The sequence below is a fragment of the Penicillium verhagenii genome (assembly GCF_028828195.1).
Source record: "Penicillium verhagenii strain IBT 33310 chromosome Unknown utg000010l_segment0_segment0, whole genome shotgun sequence".
NCBI lineage: Eukaryota > Fungi > Ascomycota > Eurotiomycetes > Eurotiales > Aspergillaceae > Penicillium > Penicillium verhagenii.
The window spans coordinates 708823-723998 of NW_026643174.1; the positions used below are offsets into that span (position 1 = coordinate 708823).

At 46.9% G+C, this 15176-nt stretch overlaps 6 protein-coding genes across 6 annotated transcripts; 5 read left to right on the plus strand and 1 right to left on the minus strand.

Moving 5' to 3' along the window:
• Positions 1-2261: 2261 nt before the first annotated feature.
• Positions 2262-3201, plus strand: N7466_010132 (uncharacterized protein; the record flags this gene model as incomplete). Its single annotated transcript, XM_057169521.1, has 2 exons — positions 2262-2853; positions 2999-3201. 2 exons carry the CDS (start codon positions 2262-2264, stop codon positions 3199-3201), a joined length of 795 nt encoding a protein of 264 aa, XP_057016912.1.
• Positions 3202-3526: 325 nt separating this feature from the next.
• N7466_010133 (uncharacterized protein) lies at positions 3527-4270 on the minus strand (the record flags this gene model as incomplete). Its single annotated transcript, XM_057169522.1, has 2 exons — positions 3527-3933; positions 4126-4270. 2 exons carry the CDS (start codon positions 4268-4270, stop codon positions 3527-3529), a joined length of 552 nt encoding a protein of 183 aa, XP_057016913.1.
• Positions 4271-5421: 1151 nt separating this feature from the next.
• On the plus strand, positions 5422-7358 carry N7466_010134 (uncharacterized protein; the record flags this gene model as incomplete). The annotated part of the gene is made up of 2 exons (XM_057169523.1): positions 5422-6409; positions 6484-7358. The coding sequence occupies 2 exons, from the start codon at positions 5422-5424 to the stop codon at positions 7356-7358; spliced, it is 1863 nt and encodes a 620-aa protein (XP_057016914.1).
• A 1540-nt stretch (positions 7359-8898) lies between these two features.
• N7466_010135 (putative MFS transporter) lies at positions 8899-10511 on the plus strand (the record flags this gene model as incomplete). Its single annotated transcript, XM_057169524.1, has 2 exons — positions 8899-9509; positions 9572-10511. The coding sequence occupies 2 exons, from the start codon at positions 8899-8901 to the stop codon at positions 10509-10511; spliced, it is 1551 nt and encodes a 516-aa protein (XP_057016915.1).
• Positions 10512-11799: 1288 nt separating this feature from the next.
• On the plus strand, positions 11800-12301 carry N7466_010136 (uncharacterized protein; the record flags this gene model as incomplete). Its single annotated transcript, XM_057169525.1, has 2 exons — positions 11800-12074; positions 12142-12301. 2 exons carry the CDS (start codon positions 11800-11802, stop codon positions 12299-12301), a joined length of 435 nt encoding a protein of 144 aa, XP_057016916.1.
• An 887-nt stretch (positions 12302-13188) lies between these two features.
• N7466_010137 (uncharacterized protein) lies at positions 13189-14804 on the plus strand (the record flags this gene model as incomplete). The annotated part of the gene is made up of 4 exons (XM_057169526.1): positions 13189-13446; positions 13523-13787; positions 13851-14521; positions 14604-14804. The coding sequence occupies 4 exons, from the start codon at positions 13189-13191 to the stop codon at positions 14802-14804; spliced, it is 1395 nt and encodes a 464-aa protein (XP_057016917.1).
• Positions 14805-15176: the final 372 nt, after the last annotated feature.

Consider the following 15176-nt stretch of genomic DNA (forward strand, 5'->3'; position numbering starts at 1 on the left):
CATATCATGTAGTTTCCATTCCATCTGCGGTGACCATACATAGGGGGTATGTTAACTGTACCTATTCATCTGGTACACTGGGTCAAGGGCCCAAGTGCATTTTCGCAGGCTGTTCATTCGTCTTCGCGCCCCATGTTCCGGCCGACAACTTGTATCAAGGCAGATTCAACACTTTAGTAGTTGGTGTTGACTCTCTCTGGGATAGTGTTGCTACTCCGGAGCCGAGGTATCGATAAGTTACGATGAGGAGATGTGAACTGAAAGGAACGGAGTGGGTGAGAAGAAGAAAGAAGAAGAAGGGAAAAGACGAAGTGAGGGGACGCTGAAAGTACGTGCATACAAGAGGCCTGCAATCCTCATCACTCGGTTCATTTCTAGCCTTTCCACCGCAGAAAATGGAGAAGCAATCTATGCATCTGCTTACTACTACTTCCTACTAGTCTTTATAACTCTCATATCAAGAAAAGCGCTTGAGTATGTCCCTACCATACTATCAATGTTGCAAGGTTCTTCCACGTCCTTCCCTAGCCATCTCCGAGTCCTCTCCTTTCCAATATTTCTGTCTTTTCAGATCTTCAAGTCTCTTCCTTCAAATCCTCTTACAAAATCAACTCTCCTTCGCTACCTCTTCCCCCTTTTTGACCATATGGATCTCGTCTCTTCTTTTATTTCTTCCAAAATTCACTTTCACTTTCTCTCGCTATTCAAAGCTCTCTTCCTGGCTTTCTTCCTCATCTCTTCTCTCTCACTTCTTCTTACCTTCCCTTTCATTATCCACACACATGTGCGTGCACTTGGTCCTTCGATCCTCCTCACTCCATTACTCCGAGTCCTCATTGCCCCAAGAAAGGACACCTGAAGATATGCAACTTATACGCCAAAAATGAGCCAAGAAATATTAAAACCAACCGAAAGAGTCCACAAATCAGGCAGGAAAAATACCGACTTTCGAAGATAAACACAACGCGACCGTCACACCTGGCCCTTCATATGCATTTACGAAGTCTCTCTGAAATCTCAGAATACCCAATTCAATTTGCCAAAATCTGGTCCAAGATCGAGGTATCCCTAGTACACAATTCTGGTTTCTCATAACCAAAGAGTCTGTGCACAGACTTGAGACGTTGAAGGCGGCCAATACTGGACTTTTTATGGACCAGGTCAAGTGGGTCCCCTTTTGTGGCTCCCTTGGCCCCCGGGTTCATCACCTGGTTCAGCGAATGCGATGATAACCCTTAGTGGACCTGGTCCACCGACTCCGGTTGTTCATGCAGCACCCTGGGCCCCCCTGACACATCGCCTGGTCCATCGAATGTTGTGATTATCCGAGCCTCTGTTGCGGACCTGGAAGATGAGATAGAAGATATGTCTCTATCTTAGGTTATATTTCTTTTACCTTTATTTTACCTTTATGCTCTTGCCCCCAATAAGTGCATCGGCATTTTGTGATTCAAGAATAGCAGCTCCCGAATCCCGGCAACCAAGCACTCCCAAACGATGCAGAGATGAACTCAGTTTTGTTTTTTCTGGTTGAAATGAGGAATATATCGTCATCGACAGGGTATCGACTTTGGATGAGCGGCTTGAGCTCGTTCACTCGTCCTCCAAACGACACATGAAGGTCCAGCTGCGAAAGTCGCGTTGTGTTTATCTTCGAAAGGCAAAGAGCACTTTATTGGCTTTGGGGACACACATTTCAAATGAATAAGAGCCAAAATCAAACAAGGACATACGGGACTGGTGTGGAAGGCTAGACTATGCCAACTTGAATCGTGGATGGCTTCGGCATTGCACAGGTATATGGTTAAACTACTTGTGAGTATACCAGTACAAGATTTATATGAGAGCCTTTTACTTCATGGGAACTGATTGAAATTTCTGCAAATTGCACAGGGCGGAGAAGAAGAAGATGGACCGAGTGAAAGATGGTTGGGATGTCCTCGCAAGCTCAACAGCTTTCCAACATTTCTTTCAAGTCTTGAAGACAGAACAGCACTTGGCAGTCGCGATTGCGAATTGCCTTACATTTGCCTTCGTAGAACAACAACCTGGTTCACGGCTGTCCCATTGACTGGACTTTTGGCCCATGGGCTATTGGTGAAGGATTTGACACTGATCTGCCACTAGTCCGCCGGTGCTACCGCCCTGACAATCGCATCCTGGACATCGTAATCGGTTGCGAGACAATCCGCGCTAGGGACCACCTGAGTACTGCGCATGATGGCGTTATCGCCATCGTCAACTCTGATCGTTCAGTTACCATGGCGCCTTTCTGGCAGATGCAATCTTACCATCCCAAAGCCGCCGATGCGGTCAACGCCTGGCGGATCCCTCGGGCCTGGTTCCTTGCACAAGGGATCCGCCTCCCTTACGACCTGCTCATGTCCCGCGCTGTCACTGAGCCACATGTCCCTCGCTTTCTGCATCCTGAGGAGATCGCCGCTCGGGAGGACAGCACCCCTGCAGAGCCGCTTACACCTACGGAGACTGTGCCTACGGACATTCCGCCTTACCCCCTTCCCCCGACTGCCGACCAGGCTGCTTTCCTTGAATGGAACAAAGACAGCACTTGGCAGTCGCGATTGCGAACTGCCTTACATTTGCCTTCGTTTACCAACAATACTATTGCTTCATGCCCGAGGATGCGGCGAAGTCCATCGGCTACCATCTCCCAGAATAGACTCAGTCAGGTACTCCACTACCAATCGATCCCCCTAAAACAATTACCGATGCATCTGACGCATTACGCACATTCCCTAGCCACCCAAATTTTGAACATTACACCTCCGCAGAGCTTACAATTGAAGCTCTTAATACCTTTGAGAGATAGGGGTGGTGAGAAAGTAGAGGGTGGTAAGAGTCAAGACTCAAGACATAGATTATGTAAGTTTGTCCGGCAGAACGTGGGTTGTTTTTTTATCAAACTCCATAATATAACCACCCGAACTAGCTACGAGGTAGTTTCATTTGGGTCTGCCAAGAAGCTCTCCAGCAACAGAGCTCTTTGTCCACAAGCTTTGCGCTGCCAAGAAGTATTACCGGATCATTGATTTCGACATCCATGAAGCCTACGACATGGCTGCTCAGCACGCGCACCAACAAACACAGACACGCTCGTCCGCATATTTCTTCTTTGCTTGCCGTGTCACCATTGACGACCAAGAACCTCACCACGAACCAGAGATCACGGAAACTGGCTGAGCAAGCCGCTGGACCCTTTAAGATCGTTGACAGGATTGATGAATCCAGGTCAGGTGGACGAGTCCTCAAGGAACAAAGGATTGAAGCCTGATCGTAAAATCAAATACTATCATTTCACAGATGAGAGGTCAAGACAAAGCCCAAGTCTAACTACATGTAATATCAAAATTTCAAAGTTAACAGCAACATTTGAACTGAATCCAAATCCACATGCATAGATATCCCACTAGTAATGCAAAAAAAAAGTCCAGATTGATGTCTTTGAAAGGATAATCCTGGAAACCTCCAAGATTGACCTCAAGTTCACCATGCATTCCAACCAGGTTTACACTCCAATGTTCATCAGCACGGGTTGTTTCCACACACCAACTGTTTTGATGATTAACGGAATATATCCATTATCCCTGACTGTACTCCACAGCAAACTGTAAGTACCATCCCCATTTGACTTGCCGAAGAAACCTGTATCAGCCTGTTTGAGCAAGACATTGTAAGCGTATGTAGTGAAGGTGTCGACTATCTTTCCTGCAGATTCATCTGAGTTCACGAAAGTCACCGGATTGGTTGGTGAAGTTGAATTTGTTTGACCAAGACATAGTAGCAAAGTAGTCGAACTGTTTGCGACAGGTCCAAAATTCTGCGCATTGGTGTCGAGGGTCCTGGTGGTGATTGTCGGTAGCGTGTTGTTGACATGGGCAATCCATGTATACGAATCAGTGGCGTTGGCAGTGACTAAGAAGATATCAGCATTGGGTATGTACTAGCATGCATAAGAGTCATTTTCCACAGAAATAATACTCACAGTAAACATTCCTAGCGCTTGCAGACGACTGCGACGCGTCACCGATCTGAGCTAGGCCTATTGGGTGATGTTGTTAGCCGCATGATTTTATTACATACAAATGCTTCTTAAAATCTTCATACCATCTGCATAGAATACAGGTAGCCCAGTGATATTCTCGCCATAGGCATATAGGCCAAATGAGCTTCCATCGGCTTGACGTTCAGTCACTGGGGCCGCTTGGCATGCAAGCCCAAGGGTTGCGATCAAAAAGCAAACCCAAAACATAATTATGGGGTGACAAGAGAGATAGTATGGAAGAGATGGGTGTTATACTAGTAGGTATGCAAACGATGGAAACGACGCAGACAGAAATTAATCAATTTGGGCAATGGCGTCTGTTCCCCTTATTTAACGTGGCAGAACCAAGGCCACAAATGCATACAGATCCCACAACCATCCACTTGCCACGTGGAAAGGGGACCTGAATGATAAGCCTGAGGACCATATTTCTAGCATCATCCTTGCAGGTACTCGATGTTTGCCTTGACTCTGCCCTGGATGAACGCGTGTTCGTGAATTGTACGCCTTTGTGGAACGCTGACAATTCTCCGGGCAGATCGGCAAATGTCAGGCCTGTTTTTGCAACCGACTATGCCGACACGGAGATTTATTCTTATCTTGAGCGACAGGCATCGGCAAGGTGGCTCGGTGTTCTCAAGTCCAATCTTGCGTGGACGCCCGATGGTGCCCTGCGGCTGAAGTCACCAGCACCATCGGAATGAGGATACATATCTCGTATAGATTCTATTCTGAGAACAAACTGAGGCTCTGTGACTGATAGTCATCCTGAAAGGGGGTGTTTGTTTCAATTGCTCTCTACAACCATGCTTGGATATCTTGCGCCCAAGACTGCGAAGCCGTCCAGAATGGGCGATATGGTAATTTTACCATGTCAATCATAATTTCTTTCGTGAAACATTTTTCTCCCCGATTTGCAGTCTTTGGAACAGTCCCTGAAAGCCTTCCCTTTTATACAGACTTCTTAGTTTCAAGGCGAGAATTAACTAGTATTTTTCCTTCCTCGGAAGTAGGACATCAACTTTATGAATAATTGTTCCTTCATTGTTTCGGATATCCGTATATTGTTATGGACGCCCAGCTTGAGTATCTAGCAATACCCTGCAGCTTTAAAACATGCAAAACTTCAGCCTTGAAACAAGGGCCTTGAAAAAAACATTGATTGAGGGCCTTGATTAGGAGGTATGCCTGGAAGGCCCTTATTGATCGGGAATCCCCCACACCATTTCCTCTATAAATACCCATCCATCTGCTACTGAGTGACTGTTAAAATGCTCTTTAACCCACATCTATGCAACAAAATACTCTACACACATTCAAAATATTTGAAGACTGCGCAATCCTCCTGAGCTCCGAGAATGAATCTGCGGGCTTTATTTTTGTGGGGCCAAACCTTCGGTCTTGCCATCGCGATTCCCCAGAGCCTTACAACCAATACATCAACCAGTGCATCGATAGGATGGAATGCAACCTCCGGTTACTGTGCAGGTAATACTCCCACTGATAGGGGATCTTGGTGTCAATATGACATCAATACCGACTATGAAAGCATTGCCCCTAACACTGGCGCGACCCGCGAGTATTGGCTCTATATCAACGACCTTCAGCTGAGCCCAGATGGGGTTTCCAGATCAGTCATTACGGCCAACAATACAATCCCTGGACCTACGCTCTTTGCAGACTGGGGTGACAATGTCATAGTTCATGTGACCAACAATCTGACAAGCGTGAAAAACGGGACAAGTCTTCACTTTCACGGCATTCGTCAGAATTTTACCAATTCCAACGATGGTGTTGTTTCTCTCACCCAGTGCCCGATTGCACCAGGCCACACGATGACCTATCGTTGGCGTGCTCTTCAGTATGGAACATCTTGGTACCATTCTCACATCGGCCTTCAGACGTGGGAAGGTCTCTTTGGTGGCATAGTTATCAACGGACCGGCCAGTGAGAACTACGACGAAGATATGGGGGTCCTGTTTCTGAATGACTGGACACACACGCCTGTTGACGAGCTATACTTGCCGGAGCGAGCGAGCTTGAATGGACCCCCTCAGGCAGATAATGGGCTTATTAATGGCACGAATATATATATCAATGCAACCTCGACCACTGCCGTCAACAGCACGACAACTCTCTCCTGTAATGGGCTTGATCCGACTTCTTATGTCGGGAAGCGGTTCTCCGTCAAAGTCAAACAGGGGAAGTCCTATCGGTTTCGGGTTATCAATGGCGCAATTGACGAAAACTTTGAGTTCCGGATTGACGGACACCCTTTGACCGTTATTGCCATGGACCTTGTGCCAATCAACAGCTACACCAATGATTCGATCAGTATTGGAATGGGTATGTTTTTATTGATCCCAGCAGTCCTAATCCAACTCTTGCAAACGCACAGTTGAGACTGACGATTTATTCAGGACAACGTTATGACGTGATAATTCATGCAAATCAATCTTCTGTCAGTGACACCTTTTGGATCCAAGCTATACCAAATACACTCGCTTCCGGCGGCATAAATGCACCAAGATTCATGGGCCTTCTTCAATATAAAGATGCTCCTACACAACCAGCGTGCCCTTCAAACGCGACAAAGGGCACTGACATAGATGAGCCTTTGGCTAGCCTGGTCCCAATCGTTAAGAAGTCTCCCTTGTCAGTTAATAGCCCCACTTGGAACGAAAGCATCGGAACAGGACTTAAACAAATTGAGAACGGCAATACATACTGGAACTGGTATCTCAATCACACAACAATGCAGGTAAATTGGGAGAACCCATTGTTGATGCAACTATACAACAATGGAAGCTTTACTAGCACCATGGCGCCTGATTCTGGCCTGAACGACAGCTTGGCCGCTTCTTGGACCAACAAGACCAATTTGATTGACCTCCCCAGAAAGGACCAATGGGTTTATATCAATATTACTACTGGCGTCAATGATAACGAAGCTCATCCCATTCATCTACACGGCCATGATTTCTATATCATCGAACAAGGAGTTGGCTCAAGTAACACTGTGACCAACTTAGAAAACCCTCCCCGGCGAGATACAGCAATTTTGCCAGCCCTGGGCCACCTAGTTGTTGCTTTCAAGACCGACAACCCGGGCATTTGGTTGATGCATTGCCATATTGGCTGGCACACCGAAGAAGGATTCGCACTGCAATTTTTGGAAAGGAAGAATGAGATCGCAGGACTGATCGATTACACGACCATGAATCAGACATGTCAGGCATGGAAAGATTATGCTACGAAAGCCAATGTGAAGGAAGTATGGGATTCGGGGGTTTGACCGAGTTATTCCACTCAAGTGCTGGATCTCCCCTGCACTGCATAGACTGGTCACTGCATACACATGTGAATGTACCAAAGACGCCTTGGCTTGATTTGAGATATTTGGCTTCAACTTCGTTTCATGCGTTAGAGAAAGGGTGGGATTCTGCTTTCTTGATTTCAGTTCTAGATGTTTGATAGACTTTTGTTGTTGAAATAAACGATAACCTTTCCTATTTGAATGGTCTCAAACCTGATATTTATTGGCATGAATGCTAAAAAAAAAATCGATTTTGGAGTCTCAGAATAAAGTTGGGCTGCTATTTCGAGTCGCTGAGCTCATTGCCGGAACCCAGGCGTGGAGGTCTTCAAAATCAAGTGAGAGGCTTTAAGACTAAGCCAACATGTATTTCTTAATTTGATCGGCCCACTCCGCACACGTGACACATCACGTGTCAACCATGGTATGTCGGCGCTAAACCCAACGGAGGGGGCAGGCCAGCAAATCGCAAATCTATAGATTATTGGCCAATAAGATATTTGCCACTTGTTCATTCAGTTGCTGCAAGTATTTGGTGCAAACTTGAAAGTTGTGTGTGTGGCATGGTAGATGGTCAAATTAGTCAGAGACTCAGAGGTCGGTGGGAAGAAGACGCGATTTGCCAGCAAAAGATGGGGGTCCCGCGACTCCCGCCAATGATTTTGCGAATCATGGCTGTTTGAAATAAGGTATATGGACGCCACAACACTAAGCAGGCTTTGAACTTTCCTTCAGACCGAGATTGCTTTCCTGTCTATCACTGGCCAGGGCTAGTGTTGTCACTTGTGTCACCGTCGTATGACACTCCGCTCGGGTTCTTTGCTGTTGACGTGAACAGCATCGATCGGAAGATCAGGAAAAAAGGGGTTTGATGAATGACACGCTCCAAATGCGAATGCAACAACATGCCGGTGGGGATCTTTACATTGTCGGGCTGCCAACACTCACTCTTGTGCCTTGGGCGTAGGTCCGAAAATTAGTCACGGTGTACAGGTACCTGGTAACCTGGATACGTACAAGATCACTGTCGGCCCAGTGTTGTCTTGGCTCAACACTCTCGGCCTTTGGATTCTACACAAACAAAGAACTTTCGACTCAACATCTCTGACCGACATTAGCCGTCTGCCGTGTGACGCAAAAGCTAGCCAATCTTATCTCGTCTCTTTCAGCCACACGGAAGCTGGCAAGTGGGCAGCGAGCTAGGGAATGTGGGGGAAAGATCGCCACGAACCAAACATCATTGGAGGAAGGAATACGCAATTTGAATAGCTCTTGATTCCCGACGACAGCCACCAATGATAAACTCGGGGCTAATATCAAAGCGGGAATGATGACTGCATTGATTCCTACGGACAAAACGGAGGCGTGGGGGAACGCGGGGAAATGATGCCCCCACAAACCTTGTCTAAGCGTGGGGGGACATCACTACCCCAGAGATAAAACCCTGGAATCCTGGAAATGATCTGATTAACAGCTTGGCTTCTACGCGCAGAATATCTTTTACTCTACGCGGAGCAGCATGTCGAAACCAACCGCTATTCACGATGAGGATCCACAGGCGTTGAAGGATGACCTGCCCATTGATCCTCCACATGTCCCCTTGACTGAGAGGGAGAACAAGCGTATCTGCCACAAGACCGACCGAACAATTTTGGTTGTTCTGATGTGGGTTTATTTCTTACAAATTTTGGACAAGACTGTTCTCGGATATGGCGCCACTTATGGCATGGAGACCGATACAGGGTTGACAGGAGATGAATATTCTCTGGTTGGCTCAATCGCCCCCATCGCCCAATTATGCTGGCAGCCATTTTCTTCCTATCTCATCGTCAAAGTCCCTCCTAAGATCCTGATGCCCATCTTGTGTCTTGGTTGGGGAATTGCTCAGGCATGCATGGCTGCTTGCCACAACTTCAGCGAATTGATGGCTGCTCGCTTTTTCCTTGGGCTGTTCGAGGCTGGATGTTTGCCACTCTTCGGTATCATCACTAGCCAATGGTACCTTCGATCGGAACAACCCGTCCGCATCGCAGCCTGGTACAGCACCAACGGTTTGGCGACCATTGTCGCAGCTGCGCTCTCTTACGGCCTAGCGCACATCAAGTCCGATGTCCTAGAGTCATGGCAAATGTAAGCCATCAAGCCCCAGCCCCAGCCCTATATAAACTACAACATCCGCTAACAAGTCTCAGTATCTTCCTCTTTGTAGGATTAGTCACCATTGTCTCCGCCCCAATTGTCTACTGGCGCCTGGACAACGACGTCAGCACTGCCCGATTCCTCAACGAAACCGAAAAGGCCCAGGGCATGGAGCGTCTGCGCGCCAACCAAACCGGTACCGGAAACACAGACTTCAAACTCAGCCACGTCTACGAAGCCGTCCTCGAACCGAAAACATACCTGTGGATTGGAATGGCCATGCTGCTGAACATCGGTGCCAGCGTCACCAATACATTCGGACCCCTGATTCTTGGCGGCCTCGGCTACGACAAGTATCGCACAAGCCTCCTGACAATGCCCTTTGGAGCGATGCAGTTTATCGCAATCCTTATCGCCAGCTGGCTGGCCCAAAAAGCCCGTCTCAAGGGCGCCATCCTTGCATCTTTCGTGCTCCCGGTCATCGCTGGACTCGCCATTCTATACGCTGTTCCCCGAACGACTGCCAACCAGGGTGCCCTTCTAGCAGGCTACTACCTACTCGCGTTTTTGTTCGGTGGAAACCCCTTGATCGTGACTTGGATTGTTGGTAACACGGCTGGCAGCACCAAGAAGTCGGTTGCCATGAGTCTGTTCAATGCAGCCACCTCTTCAGGAAATATTGTCGGCCCATTGCTATTCACATCGAAAGATGCGCCTTCATATCACCCAGGCCTGCGGGCATGCTTGGGAATTTTCTGCGCCCTGGCATGCGTTGTGCTTGTCCAGTGGGGCAATTTATGGTTGTTGAATAAGCAGCAAGCTCGTCGCCGTGTCCGGAACGGTAAGAGTGCTATCATCATTGATCATTCGATGCAATCTCACTTCCGTGGTGTTGAGGAGGGTGATGTGGATGGAGTGACTCATGCCGGCACTCATGCTGCTGAGGAGGACATGACTGATAGACAGAACGATGAATTTGTTTATCTTTATTAGTTGGATATATCTGTCACCAATTGATTTACACTTAGCGTTTCTCAGCTTACTGCCTAACTCGTACCCCGTAAACTCACAGAATATGCACATCCCATTGTCGTTACCGTCGATTGGGGGGCAACTTAAATCCACTGTTGGCGACACAACTCACCTCAACCTAAGCGTAATGTAGATACCTATTAACGAGGGAACGCTCTGCTGTGCCATCTAAGTGCACGAGTCGACCCAGCAGTGGACAATGCCGAGACTCCTACCCAACAACAGCAGCTAGGATTCAAAATCAGAGATGTGTAGGAGTGTGTATTCCAATCTAATCGCTACAGCCGCTATACAATAATGACAGTGTTGATGATACCGTAATGGCATACCGGAATACCGTAATGATATGTAAGGACGTACTTCCCCACTACACTATGTAGGGTGCTCCTTATGTATCGATCGAGAATGTGATTTATTCTAAGAAGGTCATGATGAACACGTCAGTCTTCAATTTCAATCTCTTTGTGGTTGTTGCACTGCCATTGATCCGGCCTATCAAAATTGCAATAAAACTCACATGACTATCTGCCTAATTTGAGCCTCAACGCTCTATGAACATATTATTATGGCTTCAAGCTGTCCATATTGAGCTAATTTGAGTCGGTCATCGGGCCTTTACTAGCCTCAGCTGGGGTTAGAAACCACGCTTGGACGTATATAACGGCATATTATATGTGAGAGCGCTAAGGACAAAATCTCTATTGATATGGCGAGGGGCGTGAAGCTGCTTCATCACACTTGTGGCGTCCATTCTCTTTATTTCTTGTGGTGCTCTTGGAAATCTGACGATCAACGGAGAATATCTACTAAGGACATAAATGCTGGGTTATTTACGATCCATATTTCTCTTCATCCTCCCGAGGTCCCACTTGCTGCGTTCACATACTCTCTTCTCTAAGCAACCAGCTATTGCCTGACATTGCAAGCTTTATTAGGAAACATTGGCTCTGTACACGGTACATCAGCAAGCTCCGCCATGAATGCCTCGCAGCACCTGACTGCGGATCTGAAGGGAAAATATTACGTTTACCCGAAAGTGCAGGTGAAATTTGTTCCACTCCAAAGTCTCGCACTACAATCTTCTGATGTTGGATATGATGATATCTGATAGGCCTTGATAGAGGGGATTGCTGAGAATGACCACGCACATGCAGCTCGCCCGGTTGTCGTGCTCTTCTCAGCGGCACCTATTTCTTCTGACTCAATACTAGATTCCATCGAGCTCTTACTTGCATCTGACGACGATGTCATGTCCGCGGACTTTATGACATCTACAGTAATAATCCAGCATAGTTCTTCGCAAATTGCTGGCCAATATCAAGCGGAAGACTTTCAGACCTCCGTTGGAAATTGGAAAGTTGAAGAGCTCTTGAGTTTGGTACGAAAGCCAGGGGATTTACCAATCCCCGAAGGCCTGTATCTCCTCTGCAATGGTAGCGAACTTCACCAAGCGTGGCGCCTCTACCCAGACCATCTAGATGCATTTACGACGACGGTCATCCCTAGCCCAAAGTTCCCAGGCAGGTAGGGCGTTATGCTGTTGGAACCAGCGGCTTTTTTACAGTCACTAAGTATTTTCTTTTCTTTTCAGGTACGATGTTCTTGAAGCCCGTGCCGGAGATGGGTCTTGGCGACCGGTTGCAGTACCTAGCCGACTATACAGCAAGCCAAATGAGACGTATCCCTTGGCAGGAAGAAGATTGCCAATCAAGGACAACTTTCGGCTTGCTTGGGTCAAGACAACGCAGTAAGACCGAGCATTTTACGAGTTGTACGGCCCTGATACGGAATCGGCCAAGTATGTTCAACACCTGATCAGCCTTGGTGCAGTCATTGTCGGGAAGACCAAACTTTGTGCTTTCTCATCAGTTAAGCTAGATCACTTTGAAACTTCAGGCAGCTTTATTCCGCAGGCTTACACATCTACTCCAGGGAGTGACTCAATGCTTGTCAGCCTTGCAAAAGAAGCTCTTTCCAAGGCACAGTGGCTTACTTCTGTCTTAACGGGAAGGTACACATTTGCGCTGGGAGATCAAATCGTATCTTCAGCGGATGGTGCTTCTGAAGAAACACTTACTAGACTACTAGTATATACTAGCCAAATTTCAAGCCCCTATCTGATGTAAACCCTCATAAATTGAAAAATATCTGAGGATTGTGGTGTTTCCTTCCTAGTTCTATCAGCCGCGGTTATTTCGATAGCCAGCAGCTTTCAACATTGCAAATTCTTTGCCCTCCACCGTTCCTACTAGTCCTGTAATTCAATATAAGCTAATTCAATGAGACATAGAGTTGAGCTGAGAAAATTACATGACAAATTGCGTCTTTATAGTAGAAGTCAACATTGAAAATTGTTACTACAAGTCCAAGAAAAAGGTTAATTTACTAGTGGCCTGGCCTTGATTTTTACTGGTCAGTGATAACGCCGATAAGCATAATCTGTAGTTGACTGCCTAATTGAGATATAGGTTAGGGTATAGGGCACGCCCTTTGTTTACCTTCTCAGAGCCTCATTTCTGCCTGGCAGTCGTCTTTGTGATCCACTGAATTTGCTCAACCAAATTCATAAAACTACCTTTCCTTCCTTGCACAATTGGATCAAAACAAATCAGAATAAAAGGAACATATCGCAGCAACAATGGAGCAATATCTTATGGCTAATGTTCCACGTTACCAAACTTTGATCGAAAGATTCAAGAAACCGCCGTATAAAGCGACCAATGGCAATGATACTGAATCAAGCTCAGAGATGGTCATGACTACGCGTATTCGACCACTGTTGGAAGACGAAGTTTCTTCGGGGCAAGTGGTAGCCATCTATCCCCGCGATGACAGGAGTGGGGTAGTGGATCTCCATGAATTGAAGCGGGTCGTCAGGGGCCTCCCCACTTTGAACGTCAGTCCTTTGATCCACACAAAATGCATACTTGATTACAAAGGCAATTGTATACTAACGAAGGTCGGAGTACTAGTCTTCCAATTTTCGCGTTGGCAAGGTCTTTGGACCGGATCAACCCACCGAGGCGATTTATGAAGACACGGTGCAACGACTCCTTCCTCATGCCTGGGATGGGAATATCGGAACACTCTTTGCCTACGGTCAGACGGGGTCTGGAAAGACATTTACCGTGAGCGGACTTGAGCGATTGATTGCCAAGTCTCTATTTGATGGGAAACTCGCCGGGGAACGGAAAATCCATGTCTCTATTTTCGAGATAGCAGGCAACTCAGCCTTCGGTAATACTATACGGACTTGACGTGCGAGTCCTGGGGAATCAAGCTGATGCAATGCCGAATTAGATCTTCTCAGATCTCACGCTCCCTTCATGATCCTTGAAGATTCCTTCGGCGATACCCAGCTCGTCGGTATCCAAGAAATACTCGTCCAAAACACAACTGAGCTCCTCGCCCTAATTGACCAGGCAACATCGTTCCGTCAAACAGCATCTACAGAGAAGAATGATGGCTCGTCCCGATCCCACGCTATCTGTCGCATGCGAATCGAGAACCCTGCCCCCGAAGCTATCGAAGATGGAATATTGTATCTGATCGACCTTGCCGGCTCGGAAGCTGCTCGGGATATCGCCAACCATACCGCCGACCGCATGAAAGAGACGAAGGAGATCAATACCAGTCTTTCAATTTTGAAAGATTGTATCAGGGGTATGGGTGATCTGGAACAGGCAGGTCCTACGGGAAAATCTACCAAGAAATCATATATCCCTTTCAGACAGAGTATGTTGACGAAGGTGCTAAAGCATCTGTTTGACCCAGAAGGCAATCGGAAGTGTCGAACTACCGTTCTTGCCTGCGTGAGTCCGAGTTTCTTGGATACCGGCGCAACCAAAAATGCACTTCGATATGCCGAGATGTTGCGGGTTGCCCCGCCGACTCACAAGGCTTCGGCGTATGATCCTGCGAATCCGAATACTTGGAGTAATAAAGATTTGCGGACTTACATTAGGATCAAGGTTTGTACCAATCAGTACCTTGGTTCTATGTTACCAATCAACTTGAGTTGTTTATGGTGCTGACACGCTTCTTGGTCATAAGTCTGGCAATCCGTCAATTACCCCCTCTGACCTCGCACCTCATGAGTCTGGTGCTCAGTTGCTACGACTTTCGACAGAGGAATTCGTTGATCGCTGTCTGAAGACTCATGGCGTTACTAAGGAGCAAGCGGACATATTCTATGGAAATTTGTGGAAACTGCATATTGACTCTCGACGAGCTGCAATGAGAACAGTGAAATAACCGACAGGATTTACCTTCTCGATTTTATTGAATCTTGAATCTCTGCATTCGCAATTTGGAATGCAGTTACACACATGTGCCTCTATCTCGATCAAAAAGTTTCGGTGTTCGCAAATCTTTACATATTTCGAGCCAATCTCTCATCTTGAGTTGCTTGCCACGCAACAATATATTCAAAATGTTCTTCAAAGTTTCCTTTAGAACATGTCGGTTTCGAAATGTTGCCAGCACTTCAAGAGCCAATTCACTGTCCAATGTTAACATGGATACTATACAGGGTTAACTTTCGTACCCTTATTCCGCAGGCCCATTTCACGGGCGAGCTCTACTCAGCTGGTAGCATTCGAATAAGGATTCAATTGATATCTCAAC